This window comes from Mercenaria mercenaria, chromosome 8, assembly GCF_021730395.1.
Source record: "Mercenaria mercenaria strain notata chromosome 8, MADL_Memer_1, whole genome shotgun sequence".
Classification (NCBI taxonomy): Eukaryota; Metazoa; Mollusca; class Bivalvia; order Venerida; family Veneridae; genus Mercenaria; species Mercenaria mercenaria.
Window position 1 is genome coordinate 33,916,035 of NC_069368.1, and position 23,605 is coordinate 33,939,639.

Consider the following 23,605-nt stretch of genomic DNA (forward strand, 5'->3'; position numbering starts at 1 on the left):
TTGATCTGTACATCGGACCCTTCAACATCGTCTACATACCCCGGATAAGGTCTCTTTCCGTATTGGACTAACACATATTTTCCGTTAAACTGATTTATGCTTTGAACATCGCACCCTAATGTTTGTTTATCTTCATTCACATTAATACTTTCTACATTTTCTGATTGTCTAGGTTCAGTATTGGCATTAGCTGCATTTTGGTCCGATTTCTCGGGGTTTCCTTCGGTTTTGGGTTCCCAATCATCATTCAGTTTTTTTGTACTGTTAAACTGTTCTGATATTCGTTCACTCATCACAACATTGTTGTTGTTATCATGTTCCTTGTCAGTGGTTACATTGTTGTTGCTGTCATGTTCTACATCAATAGTAACTGCATTTTGTTCTAAAACTTCAGTGTTTTCATTGTCATGTTTTTCTACTTCCAGGTCTGCGTCAAGTTCAGAATTGTTGACTCTTGAATCTTTCATAAAATTACTGCTGCCATCAGTACTGCCTTGAGATTCTGTTTTACTGTCTAAGTCGTCAGGCATTGTCTGATTTCTGGTTTGTTCACTTGTTTCAAATGGTAGAAGAGGCACAAAATGGTTTGGAACCCAATGTTCATTTGTAATATCGTCTCTAGTATTTGTCCATAATATATACACAGGTTTTGTTCCAGGATGACGATTAATGCGGGCAAGTATTAATCTATTCAGATTTTGTCTAACATTCATGTTTCCTTTCAAAGGGTATACAGAGTAAATTGGAGCACCAAGAACACTGGCCAAACCGAATAACTGCCATATTCCCATAAAGGACTGGTCCTCTGTAACTGAAACCACTTCTCGTCTGTAAATTGACTTTACAATTTCACTGCTAAGTTTGACTCCAGGAAGGTAATATTCGGAATACTGACTGTATTTTAAAGCAAGTTTTGGATTGTTTTTAATTTCAGGTATACCATGTGCTAAAAATGAGTCGTTTATATAGCATTCTTCATGAATTGCTAACTCGTTAATTATTCGAACTCTCAATTCGTCATTTTCTGTGACTTTTCCATATGCGTAAACACTTCCACATGAAGGTAAACAGTTTCCATCTGCTTGTACTTCACATGGATACAGTTCTCTTCTGTCTGGCACATCATCTGGTACATCAGGAAATGCATCAAAGTCAACGTCTAGTTTGTAATTGTACAAACTAATTTTCACAGGATTTGCATTTAGATCTTGCAAATCGAACTTTCCGCAAACTTTTTTGAGCTCAGTGAAATTCTTACACTTATTTAGTTTCCTTAGTAGTTCAGAAAAGTCGATGGCTCTTCGCTTTCTATTGGCATTCATTTCTGTTTGATCGATTCGCTTTCTCTTTCTATTGCTCTTTTCACCCTTTTCATCACTGTTGTGTTTTACAGTCTTGGACCGACCTTTCAGGTCTGCTGTTTTATACTTTGCTGCTTTTCTTCCACTTGATTTTTTCTGGGCATTTTTACCTTCGTCGCAAACACTGGCTTCTATATATTTGTGTCCCTCATGTTCATTTTCAATCTGACATTCACAACTTAAATTTCTATGTGCTATTTTTCCTGCACATATGACCCTGATTTGATGAATATTTAATGTTCCAGGTACGGGTTTCAGTGAGATGCTAGTTAGGCATTCCTCTTCTTCACACACCAAATTCTCTGGTATGATATACATCATCGTTTTTGTAGCTCCTGACAAAATCGTATAAAAATCTTCAGCTGATCTTATGTCTGTCCCATACCGAACTTGCTTGTCTGCATAATTCTTCTCTGGTATGATATACATCATCGTTTTTGTAGCTCCTGACAAAATCGTATAAAAATCTTCAGCTGATCTTATGTCTGTCCCATACCGAACTTGCTTGTCTGCATAATTCTTCACAGAACCCCCAACTGCATCCGGTACACCCTTACCATGCCCTGACTCAAAAAATGACCAATGAACAATTTTAAAACCTAGTTCATATGCTTTTGTTGAAGTAAGATAAAAGTTGCCTTTTTGCTTGTACTGCGTCGCTGGGCCGTCACTAAATATTTCTATAGTAGTAATGTTTGGATTTTTTGACCTTATATCGTTCAGTATAGGTTTCAAATGGCTCCATACAGCTGCAGGTCCATGGTGCAATGATTCACTAACACTACAGAATGTAATGGGTGCTTTGTTTTTCATATAGAATACACCAGTATGAAGGGTTATTTGCTTCTTAGAAGCTCCGAAGTGTGTTGACTGTATTTCATTTGCATATTTGCAAATATAATTTTCTGAGAAGTCAACGTTCAAAATGCATTCATTTTCTGATAAATTTTCAATTTTGCGTTTGAAATAGCTATACTGGGCATTACATCTATAAATGTGCTTCATGTAACGATGCAACTGATCATCAAATGTGTCTATGAGATCATCAACCTGACCCTCCATTTGTTCCTTGACTGTTAAAGTTATCTCCTTTTCCTTAGTTGTTTTGCCTTGTTTTATCACCCTTTTTTCCGTTTTAGTTTTCCACTGATACCAGTTAATCTCTTTATCGAGTACTTCTTTGTTTACTTCCATTTGTACAGTTTTGCATATTTCACAATCGCCGTACATGCATTGTTTTTGGCTTGTTTCACAAACCATTGCACTAACAAGTATATCTATGTCATCTGTTTTAATTGCTTTGACCTTCATTAAAGCTTCAGCCATCAATTCAGTGTTATTACAGATCTTACACATGCAAGTATTTCTGTCACTTTGTCTAGGAAACACCACATAAAATGGTCTTTGTCGACAAAACACAGAGTAACTTATTTTTGTTCTTCCCTCACTTAAAAATTTTTGATAAAGGACTTTCAGACTGTGTAACAGAACTCTTCTTTGTCGTTTGGCCTTGTTTTTTGTTCTAGTCTGCCTTTTGCCAGATATAAGACGCGAGTTGTCATTCCGTGTATAGAATTTTTGGACTCGTTCACAGATCCTTTTTGTTAGACAGTGGTATTCTTTTTTGTTACCAAACCTTGAGTTTTTCGTCTCAACACCAAGTAGTTTGTGCAATTCTGTTTTCAATTTATACTTTTTAAGGACATGCCCAGAAAGAATCTCAGTGAAATTGTTTTTGGCATTCTTTCTTTTTTCTTTATATTTATGTCTCAGCTGTTCTATTATAACATTGTGCTTAAAAATAATTCTTTTAGTTTCCTTCTTTGATAGATGTTTTAATAATTTCCTAGTTTTGGATCTAGGGGAATCAACTTTGTTTTTCTGCTCAGATCGCTGAAGACGTTTCTTATACATTTCTAGCTTTCGTTTCATCTGTTCCATATCATCCTTAAGTCTTTCATTATCTCTGTAACATTTGGCCTTTTCCCGCTTCTCCTTCTGTTTGTGTTGTTTCTTTTGACGACTGATATTGTTGATATGTTCGGGATTTGTTGGTGGAGTTAGTTCAATGGCCACTGCATCTGATATGGATTTCAACCGATCTCGATCTTTCTGTTTTTGTTTTCTCCATTTTTTTCTTATATGTCTCTTTTCTCTACTTGTCATATCTTTTATACTTTTGTTTTTGCCACATTCTCTATCTTGTTTATATCTTTGCTTTGACTTTTCAAGATATTTTCTACGCTTATCTGGATCAGTGTCTCTGTTCTTGCGGAATTTCCTTTGCCTTTCAGCATTTGACAAGGCCATGATGAATCTAAAAGACAAAGAAAATAATATTTTACTTTAACATATAGCTTACAAAGGACATGACATTTGTTTTACTAATATCAAAGTATTTTGCTTGCTATAAGTATTATTCAAATTTTGACTCGGAATGTGTCCTCCATTTGTAAAGGAACATGATAAATTTAAGAGAAAACATAAAAAGATGTCACTGATAAATAGATCTATCACTAAATCGATGACAAACTCTTGTAAAAATGCTGTGTTTAAAGTAACAAAGTAAGAGCGTTGGTCTACGGATCTCGGGGTCGCGAGTTCGATCCTCGGGCGGGGCGTATGTTCTCCGTGACATTGTGTCTGAAATCATTAGTCCTCCACCTCTGATTAATGTGGGGAAGTTGGCAGTTACTTGCGGAGAACAGGTTTGTACTGGTACAGAATCCAGGAATACTGGTTAGGTTAACTGCCCGCCGTTACATGACTGAAATACTGTTGAAAAACGGTGTTAAACCCAAAACAAACAAACAAATTAAAGTAACAAAGTGCGATAATGTCTGCTTTTTAATTACATTATTAGTGAAATGCAGGTCAAATGAAGGTCATGGTCACAGTTCAGTTCGTTTCATAATATTGCCCAAAGGAATATTGTGTGTGAATATAAATCAATTATATCATGGGATAACAAGTAGGAAATGTGTTGGTCAAGTAAAAGTCAAGGTCACAGTTCTTTAGGTCAGTGTAAAGATACAATTATTAATTACATGGACAATAACTACAGCTTGTCAATGGTCAAGGTAATGTCACAGAAACAGTCCAGCATAACTACAGTTAACTACTAGAGTTTAATTGTCCTTTCCGTAACAATTTGGTCTTTGCAAGTAACATCCTAAAATTTAATAGAATTTAAACAGATATTGACTTCTTTGACTTATGTTTTCATGCCATACTAAAAGGAAAGTAATTGTTAACGTTTGGTTAAAATGTCTGCACAACTTGTCATGCTTGTTTTACCTTTCATTGCAAGCATCAATTGAAGTCCTTAAAGTAACAAATACCGTCCTTGCAATAACGATTTTTATGTAAACGACACTTTTCAGCATGATACGCATTTAGAATAGTGCAAAAGAAAAGTCATCGGTTTCTTGTTTTACTGCAATAATGGAAGACGTCTAGCAGGAGTTAAAAGTTCAATATTTTGTTTCCAAAATACTAACTTACAACACAATGTCTTTGCAATAACGATTTATGTCCTTGCTGTAACACAGATTAGCGTTATTTTGAGGACTGTTATTGCAAGGAAGTATTTGAACTTTTTTTCTAAAAATAGCACAAATGCTCTTCTCAATGGCGTGGTTGTTGTCCACATGATAAACATACCCACATTTACTTTCTACAGACAGCTGGTTTTCATAACTTACGATCTTCGGTTTCCTATTTATATATGGTATATTAAGGACAAACTTTGAAAGTACGGTTGTACCTACTTACCAGAAATATTTGAAATTTTTCTTCACTACAAAAAAAATCGCTTCAACATGGTGGCTTCCATTTTGTATCAAATGACTCTTCTTCTTGGAGGTAATTGTCTCCCTTCCAGCTGTAGGAATAGGGTTGCACACTACTAAAATTGTACAGCGTTACTGCAAGGACATCCATATAAGGGACACAATATATAACCCTGTCTCTTTATCAAAATAATGATTTAATGCGCATTTTAAATTTTCGGAATGAAGATTAAAGGTAGTTTTTACAAACTAAGGCAGAAACAAATGCAAATAACTGTGTAAGTTCTTGAAAAATTTGATCTAAATTTGCATTTTAGGTTTAAGGACAGCAAAAATGATAGAAAAATGAGTACAACTTAGGTTCAGAGAATGATTTAAATAACTAAGTATCAATTGCCTTCTTTTCAATCACTAGGATATTAGTCCATTTCCACTGTAAGATGTGAAAATTATTTCAGTAACATTAAAATTTTGAGTAAGAACGAAAAGACAAAAAAACTGCCCAAATTTGATATTTGCTCATATATACTATATCGTGTATTGCAAGTACCAGACAAAGCCTTTTAGGTTGATATTATGTTCCCTATTTTGTTTTATGAGTGGATACTGTATGCAACAAAATTACTAATTCCTTTTTGGTAATATCCGTATTACCTTCGCATAAATTTTCATGTCTGACACTATGTACCAAAAATTTCAAAAAATGACAAGTCTTAGTATCAAAGTTCTGATATGCTATAAATATTGTCGTTGTCTCGTTAAGAGGTGTTATTTCATTTTGGAATCTCTTTTTCTTTTATATAAATAATTTGTATATTTAGTCGTTTATTCACAGATTAGGTGAACTATTTCAGCATAAATGTATACAAGTGTAGTGTTTATCTTGGATAGAAATAAAAATAATGATAAAAAATCATTCCCGTTTTTACTTTTTGATAAGTACTTGCATTGCTAGAACATATAGATTAGAGAATAACGTACATACAACAGTAGTATGTACAGCACCGTCAATTTGTATATAGAATATATAACTGTATTTAACGTAATATTCATCGCAGAAAAGTGAAAATTAAACATTATATTTATTTCAGCACTGTAATTTTGCCGTATAAATCGAGTTTTACGTTACGCGACTCATGTTACATGCAAATTTCTAGTAACACACGTATATACAACAGTGAGCACAAACTTATTTCGTGAAGTAAAATGCTTTAAGTGTAACTTAAATATGAACTATTTGTTCATCCACGTAATATATTTGCTAGATATACAAAATGTTTTTGCTGAGTGTCTTTCATTAAAGTTAATTCTGAATTTATGTAGATTAGACCAAGAGCAGCAATATTTTGGTAGTTGTTCCTGTCGTAATTCTCTATAATAGGTACAAACAAGTAAAATGGTACTGTATTTCAACTGCATTCATATTACATTTTAAACAAATTCTCTGATCTCTTTTAATATTTCAATATAACAATCATACACACATATATATATACACTGTGTATCGTTATTGCATTGCTGTATTATTGTGCAAGTGACATGATATGATACAACTGAAATGACTTCATAGTTCATAGTTGAGAGATTTAACACTAATCAAGTAAGTAGAAATTTGATGTAATGTTTCAAGGTAGCCGAAACATTAAAGCATATACCTCTTGTCTTCAATTTCAATTACTGAAGAAGCGTCAGTTTTCTGGCTTGAATAAAAACTATTCAATAAGGAAAATGGACAACGATGATTGCAAACTGATATCTAAATCCAACAAATGATCCTTCATGATGGATACTATGAGCTCTACAGCGGGTAATATGACTACAACCAAATACAGCTTACAAAATATTCTTTTACGTGTATTTCTTGTACAAACAAAATACAGCAAATTTCATGTATAAGAAAGTAAAGGTAGTCTAAACTTTATTCAACTTTTCAGCAAAGGGATTTTCATTCTTGACATGCTCGTAGCTTAGTAGGCACAATACAGCTAGTCAGCGGCCCGTTTATTGTTCCTTCTCTTGAGAAAGAACACTTATGGTCAACATTTCACACATGACTGAGCAGGTAATGGATAGAAGAGTACTGTCAAAGGCATCCGAATACCAGTAGGGCGCCGCAATCTTGGACTCATGCATATTCATTGTTTGGTCTATAATGAATTATGCCTGTATGATTTGGGGCTTCTCAAAATCAAAAGAACTAGAAAGAATTCACTTGAAGTATTGCAAAGCTATATTAGGTGTTATTATAGTTATTTCGTTTAAACGAAATGATTTCGTTTAAACGAAATAAAAAAATTCTCACATTACCTAAGTGGAAAAAAAGTGCGTAACATGTCACTTTAGGGGCACCGTAGTTTCTGGATTATCAGGTAACACTTTTAATCCAGCAAATATTTTGCTGTTCGGTTTTCAGAAATCAATTTTAGTGTTAAAATATAAACGGTGCTTCAAAAATCGTCCGGTTTTCAGAATTCGGAAGTTCCGGTTTTCAGAGGTTAAAAATATATAGAAATAAGAACAGGAAAAAACGGGACCTTGACTTTCGTGAGGTTTTTAAAGGTTTCCAGTTTACAGAAGGTCCGGTTTTCGGAAGTTACACTGTATAACTGTGCAATTTGCAAATGCTGTAGTTCAGATTTTCATTTTTGTAACCTGTCTAGATCATTTTTGCAGATACGGGCTTGTGTTAATCACGTGACGAAACATACGGGGGAGTGCTCCTTCTGCACAGTATTTCGAAGATTTAATAGTGAACATAAAGTATCGATAAACTAACAGACTTTCATCACTGTCATATTGAACATCTGTTACATGATGCTAAAATCAGATTTTCTTAAAAGACAAATCATTGCAAATGCGCTACAAGGAACCTTTTGGTCAGCTAAATCTTGTTATGCTAATGTTCAACACAAGAAACGCGGCAATGCCACGAAACCAGGTTTTCAACACTTTTCATAAGAATAAAAATGTATACTGAATCACAGTGCACCACTTTAAAGCACAACCCTAACCCTAACCCTAAACCCTAACCCTAACCCTAACCTAACCCTAACCCTATTTTTAGTAACAATGACCTTGACCTTGATCCCAGAAACCCCAAAATCAATCCCAAGCTACAACTTTAAAGCACAACCCTAACCCTAACCCTAACCCTATTTTTAGTAACAATGACCTTGACCTTGATCCCAGAAACCCCAAAATCAATCCCAAGCTACAACTTTATATAAGTTTTCTATACACCAAGTTTCATCATGATAGCTCATTTCTAAGTTAAGTTATTGACCGGAAACCCTTTTTCTATTTTAAGTAACAGTGACCTTGACCTTGACCCCAGAAACCCCAAAATCAATCCCAGCCTTTATCTTGATATAAGCTACATACACACCAAGTTTTATTCAAATATCTTTACCGAAACAAAAGTTATTGACCGGAAGCACCAGTTTGACGCCGCCGCCCATCCGCCCGCCCGCCCGACCAATGACATACCCCAATCTAATAACTCAGGTTTTCGTTGAAAACCTGGTTAATAAATTTTTATTTAGAAATAATCTCTTTGATTTAATATATTGCAATGCATTTGCAATTGCTAGCACAGAAAGGTAAAAAAACGTTCATGGTATTCGAAGGTTTCGGCCTTTTTCGTTGTTTATAAACAAAAATCCTACTGTAATACCGACCCATGGTGACAGGCCTGGAAAAATCTCGTGGATTGAAAATGGATTAAACACTAGTTCAAGCTTTGTGATACTGTTGTTTTTCAATTACAGAGTACGTATAGTTTCCACACAAAAAGTTAATTATTGTTCATTATTGTGCATTCATATTTGAAATATTTTGCCATATAATCTTGTTTACTCTTTCTTCCTGCAAAGTTTTATATTTTCCTTGTTTAAGAGATTATTCTCTATCATGAGCAAAATAAATATGGCCGCCAGCATCGCCCAGCGACTAATCAATCAGCATATCATTTGAAAGCATATGACGGAACCAAGAAAAATAATACCAGACTCGGTATAGTTGAGCCTGTAACACCCCTCACGCCCACAAAAACCAGCAACAGCGGAACTTCTTTATTTAGAAATAATGACTGGACTGTGTGATCCCAAATGCCAATAAAAGAAATAACAACAACGAATCCTAACACGGGGTGACATTTTACGACTACCGCAAGGCATTTAAAGACTGCTGTTGCGATAGTTAATTAAAAGCTATAAGAGAATGCTTTGAAAGAATAGAGCACAATCAAGCAAAATAATAAGTCATAATTGAGGAAATAGATGAAATGATGTAAATTCATATTCACTTTCCCTCCTCGGCGATTTAGAATAATTTCAAATGAAAAAGGATCCGGAGTATGGTATAAAATATATGATATATAAAATAACTGTTACAAAACTTGTGTTTGAAATTCACCTTTGTCTGTCCCTATAACATTTCACTTCATTCATTAAAAATTTGTTTTCCTGTATACTCATCTATCGTAAAATTAATATATTATGTTCATAACGAAAAATGTGGCAGGCACATTATAAGCCCAGGAATCATCAGCCTTAAACGTCCTTCGTACGATTGATAAGTTTTTGCAAAAAAGTTTTTGTTGAAGAACTGTTGAATTGCAGAACTGGTGAATTAAACAAAGGCACAGCTTTTTTTTTCGAAAGTAGTTGATTTAAAACTCATAAGCTTTGCTTTGTTCATTTTTATGTCTGTTTCGATGTATACATGTAAATAATGAGTTAAATAAACACGCTGCGGTAAAATGTTATTACCAGTTTACAGAGCGTCTAAAGTAGAATTTTTTTATATTGTTTTTTTGTCGTTTGTTTGTTATTATCCTTGGACAAAACATACACATAATTAGAACAAAACTTTTATTGTTAAGTATCTAATTGTTTTTTTCCATGAATTAATTAATAAACAACAAGATAGAATAATGGCAGAAAATGTTCTCGAATAAATGTTAATTATTGCATCATGAAATTGGCATCGCTTATTTACCTAACTAACAAACAGTTTTATTTCTTCGAAACCAACCCGGTGTTGTATTATTCAAGAAATCTGTAAACACATATTAGGAAATGAAGCGGACATTAATTATTCAAAGCAACAACACTGTACCGTATACAACATGCTATTAATTATTAACAGGAACCCTTTGCGAATTAGTTTAAATAAGCGACCAATTAGGCCAAACAGTACCATACGGTATCGTATAAATATTTAGAGAAAACAAGTTAATTTGCTTACAGAATTAATAGGAACTAAGGGAAAAGAAATTAGTGGCTTCACGTTCTTTCAACTAGAATACTATCTAAAGAAAAAGAAATAAGAAGGTCAGTCAATAAATATTTGAGCGATTATATTATGGATAGAGTTTGGACGCTGTTAAGTTTATGCGAATGATAAAACAGACAATATATGTATAAAATACACAAATTTACCAAGCTCCTCGCACAGTCAGTTACTAACAAAGAGTTAAAACTTACGTCAAATTAAGTTTGGAAAAAAAATCGCCATGATATATGCAGATATAACGAAAATTCATGATCCCAATTTGAGCATATGTAGCTTATCGTGTGTGTGTCTCTCTGTGTGTGTGTGTGTGTGTGTGTGTGTTTTGCTTTTTTTAAAAAATAGTTTGTAGTTAAATGTTTAGAGAACATCTGTGAAGTTACGGCAATTTGAATTTATTTAGGTTTACAGCTTGATTCTAAACTCCAAACTTAAGATCATTTAAGCATATTTGCGAATGTACTGACAAGGTACATTTAATCTTAAATACGTTTGTCAGTTCAAGCAGTACAGCCTTTCAGCATTTTGACAAAAATGGTACTGTCATTATGCAGTTACCTCGCGGTAAAATTGTCCAGTTGACGTTAACAAAGTATTGAAGCTACCACGGTAATGAAATTTAATGCAGCACGGGTTTTCCTTTACAAATTTTTGTTTGTCACGTTAATGGACTGTATAACCTGCATGCTTTTTTTATTCATCTGAAGCTGGAATAATTGCCACTAAACATGGTAAATGTAATTATAAACTTCAATTTCAGAACAAAACTGCAATACCTAGGCTTATATTTTAATCCGTTTACCTTTCCATGTCTACGTGTTTGGTATAAATGGATCAGGTCATGTGACATTCACCCTTCCTATTTGCTTTGATCGCTAATACGTGGCATTAATTCTGACACTTTTAAATATTGTTGCTAGACATGAAACACTCCAATCTGACTATATTTCTGCTGAAAATCAAATTAACTCATACAAATCGGATATTGTGATAAAAAGATTTCTGGACCGAAATGTTTCTTTATGGCCGTCATGATGGCAAGAAAATCCATATTAACAAAATAAAATCTCGCATATTGGCGTTGAATGCTCTAAAAGATATTTAACTACATTAAGAAGTGAAATAAATGCTGGGAACGTGTCATAAATAGTTCGTATCGCGGAGTGATATAAGCAGTTTCTGTGCGGAATTCCATTACGATAGATGTCGCTTTTATTAGCATACTGAAAGTCTTGGATGCAAAAAACATTGAAATCATGTGATTTATTCTTTTTTTTTACGATACATTTTACTTAGTTTGATATACGTTGTATGAAATGTTCATTCAAAAGTGTACAAATATACTACCTCTATCTGCAGTGCAAAGAAATCGTATTTTTCTTTCATCAGTATCAAATCAGTTTAAATTCGTATTAATGATTTGAAAAGATTCTTTAGGGGGTAAAGTGTGCGGTTCCTCGAAAACAGTATCAAAATATTGATGACTTCTAGCATAGTATTACAGTCCATAAAATAATCAAACGTGTTTGTAAACATGGACGGATCCAAACGGAAGGGGAAGAAGCATTTTATAGAAATATTCCGATGGCAAAATACAATACATATCCGTACCCCTGACCAACCTATAAATCGGGCAAGTCTATTTTATAAGTACATCAACACGGCAGACCCATTTAAACGAGCTGTAAATGATATATATCTCAAGATATAGCGTTGTTTGCTTTTTTTTATTTATCCATTACTATCAACAGTTATTTTTTCATAAATCTCATACACAAAAACCCGCACTTACTAGCGTTCCTTATGACCTTGACACATTTTTGAAAGTACCATCCATAAACAAACTCATTCACACACATCTAATTTGTGCATAACCGTGCCACTATTTTACAGAAATTATTAGTCGCCGGTAGAAACTGGCGACTATATTTGATACGCTTTAGGATTCTGCAAATGGTAGGAGAAGTTATTAAAATGCGAGAATGAAAAAAAATGATATTGTAAATAAAAGGAATATAAGGCAGTTAATAAAAGGCTTACATAAAGGAATTAGGAGCTGAAAATCACATACATGTTTTTATTATTTCAAAAGATAGCTTTTTTAGGAAAATAAGAAAAATGTATGAAGAACTTATTCCTATATGCTCCGGATCAGTAGCCCTATCACGTGATCTAAAACAGGTAAACGCAGAGAGAATGCCTTTAAAATGGGTTTACAACCATATCAGTTAATCTATTTCTTACCACTTGCTAATAGATAAACAATGAGATCCTCAACCTACAAAGAATCCGAATTTAATCTCATTCTTTAATACAACAGTCTACATAAAATTTCAGAAATGGCCTCTAGTAGTTCTTTGAATTGGAGTAAAAAATCAATTACATAAAATAAAGCGGAAATAAAACAGAGTCTTTGAAAAAGGATACATTTTTTATTGAAAGTTATGTACACGATTCTTTTGTTTGTAAAACAGACAATAAATTCATTCTAGAAGTAAAATGTTGTCGAAGTCAGAGGAAAAATGAATTACCACATACATTATCTGCAGAGATATATGATAATCGATAAGAATCAAACGTTCTCGACGGACAATGCAGCTGTATTGTGTACATTCATTTAAACAATTGAAACTTAATAATTTTTTTGTGTGTTATTTATTCAAGATAATATAATTTATTTTATGCTAACTAATGAAATACTGTATTATATCAGTTAAATATTTTCATATCTCATCACTCATACTGTGAAAATATGAAATCTATATTTTCACACTGTGAGAGATATAGCTCCGCCCCCTCATTACATTGTGTATGAATTTTAAATTATTTGCTTAAAACAGGATGAAAACTGTAGTCGCACTTTGTTCTTTATAGTATATTTCTCGATTCAAATTATTTTACTTAAAAAGAATTTCAAACCGTTATGCAGCAAAAGATAAAACAAAATGGAACTTTATGTTGCATGCGTCTTTATAACGTCACAGCACGTCTGACGTCATGTCTGTTTACGCGCGTCTGTTTCCCGCGCTGAGATTAAAACAGTTGCAAAATGCACATCTCAACGTAATTGAGCATAAAATAAAAAGAAAATTTGTTTGTTTTTCGTGAATATTGAATATATCTCACCTCGAAGTGAGAAAATTTTCACATTTTCACTCGCGCTACGCGCTCGTGAAAATATTTGAAATTTTCTCACTTCTCAGTGAGATATATTCCATATTCACTCAAAACAAACAAATATCCTCTATGTATCTTTGCAATGTGTGCTTGTGGTAAGTATATAAACACACTGGCTGGGAAAACTCTCTTTACCTGTTTCTGATCACGTGACGAATTTTGTCGATATGGAGTATATGAATATCATCAATTTTCGCGATTTTTTAAAACTTTGTTGTAAATTCAGTTCTCCGGCGATTTGCATCAAAATTTTACTTGTAATACTTTTTACTACTTTCTTACAAGTAGACAATGTATTTCATATGGGCGTAATGTCGTTTCAACGTTTCATGTAATTAGCGCAAGTGAAACAAATTATGTACACGTATTTAGTGAGACAAATTACTCATTGTCAGTCTCTTGTTGCATTTGATGTATCTCAAGCCAAATCATGTAGTATCTAACTAGATTTTTGTGAATACATTATGCCACCTAATACATCTCGTCTGCTGAAAGACCGATGTGACATTACATACCGAAATACATGCCCAAACCAGTCTGTAATTGACGGATGACTTAACAGATGTTGTTGCACTAAACAGCTGCACACCTAACTTCCTAGAGGAAAATGTTGTTGAAATAGATATTTTGGAGGTAACATATAGTTTATTTTACTTTTCCTTTTGCATCATTATGTTCGAAAGGTCATACGTTGTTCGCTGGGAGCTAATTAATTTATGTACCGAATCCACTGCGAAACACCACAATGCGGAAACAACAAATTGCGAATGATTTGATATCTACAAATCCCCTTCACAGTTTTTTTACAATTTTTGCATGTTTGTGAAAAGAATAAATAATAATAAAAAAACACAACAATTTATGAACATGAACTGGAACAAGTAAATAAAAAAAACTTTCGAGGCATGCATGCGAAACAGGTTTTTTTTTAAGTATGCATTTAGACCACTTTCGCATTCACTCCTCGACTGATGCAATGACAGTATCTTGATGGACAATTGTCGGTTACACACACATCATACTTGACTTAACAGGATTTTCACGTATTCCAAGTAATTCTTGGCAAGGTGATCATATAAAAATTAAAAAGCGTAACAGGATCCATTTTTCCTGCGGATAAACTCTGTAATAAAATATAATTATGATTAATTTAACCATGTTAATTTTAGTTGCTCAGCAACACAAATTTTCATCAATGTAATTTAATGCTCCATAATTCTGTTGCTAGGGACATGTTTAGAATTGAATAAATGATTTCAGCAGCTTTATCTTTTCTATCCAAATAATTAGATATTTATAGAACTTTGCTTGAAAAAGATGAAACAAATAGAAATTTAAATGTAGGATTAAACGTACAGAATTAGTTTTTTTCCCCATAATGGATACTCTTTGATATAAGAAAAAAACAGGACCTGTGAAACAAAGGCATGGATCAGAGACCCGCAAAACGCGTTTGACTGTAGACTGTTTTTAAAAGGTTAAGCAACAAGAGAGGTTAAGCAAAATTGAAAAACATGTCTTAAAACTATTTATCCAGACGTGTTAATAGAATCGCATGAAATTCAGATCCACGAAAAGTCAAACTGTATCTCATATCATATAATTATCAAGTCTTCGAACCAGAGAGGGTTCCTTGAAATTACACTTTAACGCAAACCAACAGAAAGAAGGCCAAAACAAAAGTATTATTTTAAAGGGATTTATATTTTTCATCAATTGAACGGCCAGGTTGTTACAAATGATCCTTTCCTAAACATAAAATGCGCAGATGTTAGTACATACCTGCTCTAATTTCTTTGTTTCTATGTATGAAATTTCAAGTGTAATATGTCTCGTCTATATAATAATGCATGTAAAATAACGGCAGTGCTTTAGGGTATAGCGGATAGCTAACTAATTTTTCCTGCATTTCAATTCAAAGAAACAAAATTTAGTGTTTTTTTCTGTATATCAGAAAGAAAACAGCTATATTTTTCAAAACATTCAGCTTTTAATTAAAATTCATGTGCTTTTTCTCTCCATGCCAGTGTTTACATATGCGCTGATTTAGGGTGTACATGGATAGCTTTGGTCATTTTTTCCATTATTACTTTAAAATCAACATCTAAACAAACTTCCGAAGATTTTTTTTACTATAAATCAGAATAATAATGTATTCTCTTTTCAAAAACATTCAGCTTTATAAATTTCTATCAAATACTTTTCATTCACTAGGTTACACACTGATTTAGTTAGTAGAGGATAGCTTCAGTTTTCTTTTGATGACATATGAAAAATAACACAACAAGCAAACATTTAAAATGTATGTCAGAATGTCTGTCTGCATGCCAGTAAAAGAATGATATGAAAATTTATACAATAATTCAAGTCTAAATATAAAAATTTTCAACCTGTCCTCTATACCCTAAAATCCGCTATACCCTAAAGCACTATATACATACTTTTAATATAATTACGATAATTTAAATACAGCAGATGGTTCTAACCACGAGTTTTAACAACAACAATAACAACAAAAAATGACAAAAACGCTTAAAATAGAAATACAAAACTGTTACGTTTGCAGACTTATTTTTCTGTAGGTTTAAACTTGTTTTGTTTAATATAATCAGCGATGTTCGTCTTAACTAGTGGCAAACCCGTCCATTTTATTACTGTATATAACTTATTTTATAATATAAACAAAACTTTCTGTCTGGTTGTATACAATTCATGTTATTATTTAAACTGAGATGGTATGTCATAGCCTATGTTCAGCTGCAAAACAACGTTCAGATTCAAATGTCAAACACATTTTTCCGCAATGCGACACGATGATCAGCGTATGTTGATATATTATTCAAATCGTTACGATATATACAAAATTTACAAAATGCGTTTTAATTTATCTCGGTTCAAGGTGTGAGACGGGACCGTATTGTAAAAATGTCTGCAACAAGAAATTAAAAGGCCCATTACACTTATTTAATTATTTAGAGAATAGTTATCTTAGTCTTTATCACCCATCTAAAAGAAATCAAGTTGAGCTAAATGAAAGCTTTACAAAACCCATGTAAAAATCACAGACATTTAAAATGAATGACGTCACAAGAAGACATGACGTCATCAAATTATACATAATATACGGTTTCACCGATTTATTATGATATTTAGGACTCCGAATTGAAAATCGGTATTATGATATAGAGTAAGGGAAACCCTTGTATTTAACAACGTGAATGCGCGATAATATCATGCGTGTATTATTTATAAAATGACGTATGTCAGTAAAACATTTATGATACCTGCGTAATATCCGCTTCTATCAGCAAGTAATAGTATACCATTGTGCATATTCTTAATATTTGTTTACGTTCATTTATCAAGATCAATTTATTTTATTGATTTTACTGTTCATTTCTGTATTTTCAAGCAAAGGTAAAACGTAGGCCTATATGCTATCTCAGTTTTTTTTCTGACCTTTTGAAACTTATATCATATGTTTCAATTTGATTTAAATGTAAAAATATAGAAATTAAAAAAAATCTGTCAACTGATTTTAAAAATGTGTCATTTCTATGCTAATAACTCGTCACATATATATTGATTGTAAAATATTAATGCTCTTTTGCTTCTTGGAAATAAAAAATGTACAATAACTTCCAAAATGGTATTGTATAATGGCGATATCACATGATTTTCCCATGGGTATACGAGGGTTTTAGAAATGTTTCCATAAAAATGCCATATCTCTTTTATTTAACAAAAAATAATTTTGCTACATTGCTCTTTCTGTATACATACACAATGCATTTAACAAGCAACAAAGTTGTTTTCGGCAAACCGTATCACGCGAGAATTTTCTTAAAAGAAACTCTTGCATATCTTACACATTTTTTCTCATCTATGCACCTAACATTTTAGACATGTTTAACCTTATTTTTATTTCAAGGTAAAAGAAAATATACAAACCTTTATGCAGGATTTATACGCGCATGTACACGAAAACATTATGCATTTTAACTAGGTTTTCGTAAAAAAAAACAAGTAACTTTGCTTTGTTTTATTGAAATCCTTACATGTGATTTGGTGTGTACAAACTTAATAGGTAGAAACCACGGTCACACATACAAAATTATCAGGTAAAAACCACTGCTACACATAAATTTATTCTAGGTAAAATCACGACCTAACATAAATTCATTAGGTAAATACTACTGGAACACATAACAATTCATTAGTAGCACATTTAAATTTATATGGCGAAAACCAAGGTCACACATAGACGTAAGTTTCGGTTTGATAACACGGTAGCTGGGTAAAAGCTAAGTAATCAATTACATGATTATATGATCAATCATATGTATTATATACAGGTCATGTTGACCTTGAAGGTGAATGTGTAGCTGACCATGTGCATCCTTGATGCCAAAGTTTCGAAAGTTTTTTTTCTCTACTGGTAAGAACCTGTTTCAGCCTCAATGCCAGTTTTTTTTTTTTTTTTTTTTTTTTTTTTTTTAATATGTTCAAATATTTGTTTTTGTTTTGAAAACACATACTGCAAGCTTTTGCGATTTTTATAAGTTTTAAGAAGCGGAATATTTCTCACATTCTTGTGGTATAACCTGGTTCGGACTCGACATTTAAACACTTTTTCATGTTTTTTTTTTCAAGAGATAATTTTCGGAAATGGTATCTGATAAAAATAAATCAATTTGATTTAAATGACTATGGGGAAAATATTACATTTCACGGTACAAAATATACTATTACGCGCAAAATTGCATGCCATAAGATGACACTGACCTGTTTCACAAATAAAGTATATAATGCAAATACAGATAAATATGAATATAAACGGTGTACAATTATGTAATGGAGACGTTTGACATTTGAAAAATTGTCAAAGCTTTCCGCGTAATATCAGTATAATTTCTTCTTTCTGTTACTATTGTCCGCTGTATTTAAGGATTTGATAATTTTATTCCTTTGAAACCGTTAAGACATTTATGTACTCGTTTATTTCAACGAATGTCTAAAATTAATTAAGGGATATTTTGGAGATACAATAACATTTATATGATCAAGAAAAATGTTTTTTGGCTCGTATACATTGTATTTACCGCCATGTATATGCTTGTTGCTGAAAGATTGCTGTAAATATTTTCTAAAATGTCATATGACTGTACACTATGCTTGTTTGTCATATTTCTAATACATATGCGTTGTGTGTAATTGAAAATTTTACATATTTTCTTAAATGTTTTAGTTCAATTTACTGAAAACAATAAGACAGAAGGATAACAAAATGTAATTACATAACATACAAGACTTGTAAAGGTGTCCCTTTTTTCTTTCGTATTGTAGATGTTTTCCAAATAACCCCGCATTATCCTTTTTCAGCTAACAATAAATTAAAATGTTACTTTTTCCAAACTCACATATGATATAATGTTTCAACAATAAATAAATAATAAATAAAACAATATATAAAAGTGGTTTTGACAAATTTAGAAAATGTGATTCTCTTTTACATAATTATGACCGTGACACTAGTATTTACTGCAGTTAAAACTTATTTTTAAAATCTGATACGTAAAACTTGCAATCATTCTAAATAATGTTTCTCTGAATTAATCGATTTAATTTCATTACGTTAAACAATAACAACTCCATTTAAATTTAATTATCAGTTGTATAAAGTTTGACGTTTAGTTTATGCCTGAGAACAAAGAAATCAACACTTACAATATACTGAAGTTCCTGTCTGAAGAAATAAGAAAAAACACAAAAGCACTTCTATAAAATCCACGCAAAATCCCATCTCAACTTTATAAGTACCGAAACACGAGTTAAAGAATTGTAACTTAACATCTGGACAAGAGACGCATACTCCAACACAATGAATGACTTCCTTGTTGCGACAGTATCTATCGCAATTGTATGTAAATAAATGACCGCATGTCAGATATACATATTTAATGGTATTGTTAAAACCATTATTTAATTTAGCGCCTTATTGTTTAATCAGCCATTTCAGATACGCCGCAGTCGCGTGGCCTTTTTCATTGATGATATAAATACCCAATCGGAGATAGTGTAACAAAAAATCGATTCACGCGCCCGGCTCCATCCAAAAACGGTTTTAGCAGTTTCGATAGGTCAGTTCATGGCGTATTGATATATCGGCAATACAGAAGTAATTGAATTACATGATAGAATTAATTTCGGTAAAATTATCTCGGCCTTTTAACGAAATGATTTTTCTTACACTCTTAAGTGAAGAAGTCTATAACAGAAAGATATGTTCTGAGAATTATCACATGTTATGGGGTCTAATGACGACTCAATCAAGACTGTGCCACTTTTAGACACTTAGCAATTTATTAATTGACATTGAGGGTCGTATTTCTGTGTCATTACTGGCTGTTTGTAAAAGTTGATAATTCAGTGCTTGACTATTCACAGTCCTTAATGTAATGGATTCGGCAGAATTCTTCCGCCTAGCTTTCATTTCTGTATTTTCATATTGCTGAAAACCGAGACGATTTGACCCGTGCCACAAATGTACTTTCTTATTACTGTACGCAGAAGTTCAACGATATGTGTAAATATGTTTCAAGAGAAGTTACCACACATTTTACCTTCGTTCCAAGGCTATGTCGTTACTTCCAACTTGTTTTTATGTCAGAACCTTATTATATACATTTTTTTTATTTCTGTTTTTTCCCCTCATGGTGTTACAATCCCATAGTCCCCATCTCCCCCCCAACCCCTCCTCCCCCACACACACACCTTCCAAACACACACACATTTTTATGCCAGCTTCAGCTGTTTTTGTAGCAGAATTTTATACGAATGAGAATCATTCTGTCCGTTATATCTTTCCAGTGTCTGTTTGTTTTTGTAATCGTGAAATATCGTGTATTTCCGTGTCCTCCGTATAAGTCTACTGTGTAGCATAAAGACCGAGGTAATCCGACTTTCTGTGGGTGTCTTTGTTGTTTTTTTGTGCTTGGAGCGGTCAATACTAGACGAAAAATATATTTAGTTATCAAAATGTGCACAACTCATTTGTGTTTTACATACTCACATGAAGTTGTTATTTTACACTAGGGGAAAACTCTAAAACTTTTAAATATTAATCTGGGAAAACCGTGGCATCAAAAAATAAAACTGTCATAAAATGTATGCATTTTAGCTATGGACACCCTGTCTTTTATAATCATAAATATTATAGAAGACTCCGAAACTCCCCTTTTACATCAAAAATGTATTTGTTTTAAAATATTGAATTCTTCATGCGGCGAAGCCAACCAGTTGGCTTACGGAAGGTCAGTGGTTTGCCCGTGATAAAATAATGCACGGAGGGGCACCTGGGGGTCTTCCTCCACCATCAAAGCTGGAAGTCGCCATATGACCTATAATTGTGTCGGTTCGATGTTAAACCTAACATAATAAATAAATAAATAAATTGTTTAAATATAAAATATTAAATACATAATTTACATTACTCACTAACTTAATGGCTTCGGAGTGACTAGTCCAAAGGACGGAGGACTTATAGTTTTGACTACTGACTTACAAGCCATTAAGTATTTTAAGTGTTTTATTACGTGATATTAGAAAAGAATTTAAAAGTACTTTTTTCAGTTTTTGACTAAAGCCAAGCAAAACTGCGTTGAAATATGGACCGATCATTGGCGCAAAATATAGATATGTTATTTATATAAGTCATGTAATAATTATTAATAACACATCTTCAGTGTACATCAGTGCAGTTTTCTTAATGTATTGATTAATCACGCTCAATCTTGTTTGACCCAGGTCTAAAATGGGTAAAACTTTATGATGAAAAAACTTAAAAACTTTATAGTAGTTAAAACTATTAAGACACTCAAAACATATAAAACAATCTCTAATTCGATCCAAAGGGACACTTAAAATGAGATACATTTATATACATGTATTCATAGAACTTTTACATGTCTGTTGCAAAATACCTAAACAAAATATTAATATTGGTAGCTAAACATAATTTCTGGACAAATTTCTTATGATTACATATTTTCGTTAGACCATTAGGCATTTTTCAGACGTAAATACAGTTCGACGCGCCAATGTCTTTCCGTAAAAACTGGAAACCGCCGAAATCACAAACGTTTACAGATTGTGATTACGGATCCATTACGTTAAGACAATCTTAAGTTAGTATATTTCTGTATAGAGGGAAAACGATGATTCTGAGAAGGATGGAACCTATTTTTGAATGATACCTTTGGCTTTTTGAAAAAGAAGCTGTGGGGAGATTAACCATTTATTATGTCACTTCTTCTGCTGTTTCTCTGAAATTTCAAAGACATTTTCTGTAGATACAACTACATATAAAAACAGTGACAAGTAGAACACTTAATTTCAGCGGTCAATCCCTTCCTTCCCCATACCCCCACCCCACGGAAAACAAACGAATGTGGCAGTATGTTCAGTGTTTTATGTATTAAGTTGTCTTTAGATCACACTTTATTTTTACGTGGTAAGATAGTTATTTATCTATGTTTTTAAAACTATACTGAAAAGAAATTGACCTAATAAGTCTGAAGATGAAGTTGTGAAAACACATTAATTCAGGGATGGCCTGTAATATCCACAAGTAATTGTGTAATATAGCTGTGTTATACAGTATTAACCCATACCCTGCAAAATGTCTATAATGAACTTGTACATCTTTCAGTTTGGACGGTACCATTAACTGTTAAAAGGGGTGTTTACCAATAAATACTGACTGAATGGCGAACAGTGCAGATCATGATCAGACTGGTCGGAAAGGCAGAACCAGTCGTGTCCAGCATGCTAAGGGTTAATGGAATGATTTTCACGAAGTTTATATGGGAAGAAAAAGTAGGTTGTGTTTGACTGGGTTGTGGTGGGTCTTTAACTACGCTTTTAGGCTCTATTTAACGTCTTACACATAGTAGAGACATTCTAGGTTATATTGTCAGAATAAATAACACAGTTCTTTCCGTATTTAAAGGGAAATCAGGACGTGGTTTCTTACTATACTTGTGTTCTTTCAACCAAATGACGTATTTCAGCAACACAGTACGGTATGGGAGCTATTAATTTGATTACTATTATCGGTAGCGGCATCTGTCATTAAACCGAATGTAAGACCATCTGGGGTTAACTGGATCTAAGGTCGTTATATTTCATCGGAATGGAGCAAACATTTCCGACGATGAATCATACTGAGAATATCATTTGGTTGTTAATCATTATATCTTTTAAGACTCAAAGTCTAACCAAACAACCCCTCATCATGTCATTTCTCCATATTTTTCCTTAATAATTTGATGAATTAATCATCTGATGAAATGTTTCGTAACGGAATATTATCGAAGAATTAGAGCAGACCCAAGTAAGTTGCCATACTTTGAGCGCTTTATTATATGTTTTATTTCTTTACCGATCAAAACAGTAAATGTCAAAAGTAGGTCAAATCATTTAAACTGTAAATCAATACTGTTTCCATCACTTCTTGTATATAACACATTCTCTATGTTGGCCACCCATTGAAGAGTTTGCATTCACGAGGACTAAAAGCAACGTCCGTGCTGATCACTCGCTAAGGACTAAAACAACGTCCGCGCTGATCACTCGCTGAGGACTAATAACAACGTCAGTGCTTATCACTCGCTGAGTACTAAAAACAACGTCCGTGCTGATCACTCGCTGAGTACTAAAACAACGTCCGCGTTTATCACTCACTAAGGACTAAAACAACGTCCGTGCTGATCACTCGCTAAGGACTAAAACAACGCCTGCGCTGATCAATCGCCGAGGACTAAAACAACGTCAGTGCTGATCACTCGCTGAGGACTAAAAACAACGTCAGTGCTGATCACTCGCCGAGTACTAAGACCAACGTCCGTGCTGATCACTCGCTAAGGACTAAAACAACGTCCGTGCTGATCACTCGCTGAGGACTAAAAACAACGTCAGTGCTGA

General features: G+C 33.1%; 1 protein-coding gene across 1 annotated transcript in view; it reads right to left on the minus strand.

Annotated features, from left to right (window-relative positions):
- LOC123566612 (limbic system-associated membrane protein-like) overlaps window positions 1–19,659 on the minus strand; it is a 46,835-nt gene extending 27,176 nt beyond the window's left edge. Inside the window, exon 1 of the mRNA XM_053549709.1 lies at window positions 19,349–19,659. Within this exon, the coding sequence (XP_053405684.1) occupies window positions 19,349–19,424 (76 nt within the window). The 5' untranslated portion in view covers window positions 19,425–19,659. The remainder of the gene's footprint in view (window positions 1–19,348) is intronic.
- Between the last annotated feature and the right edge of the window lie 3,946 nt (window positions 19,660–23,605).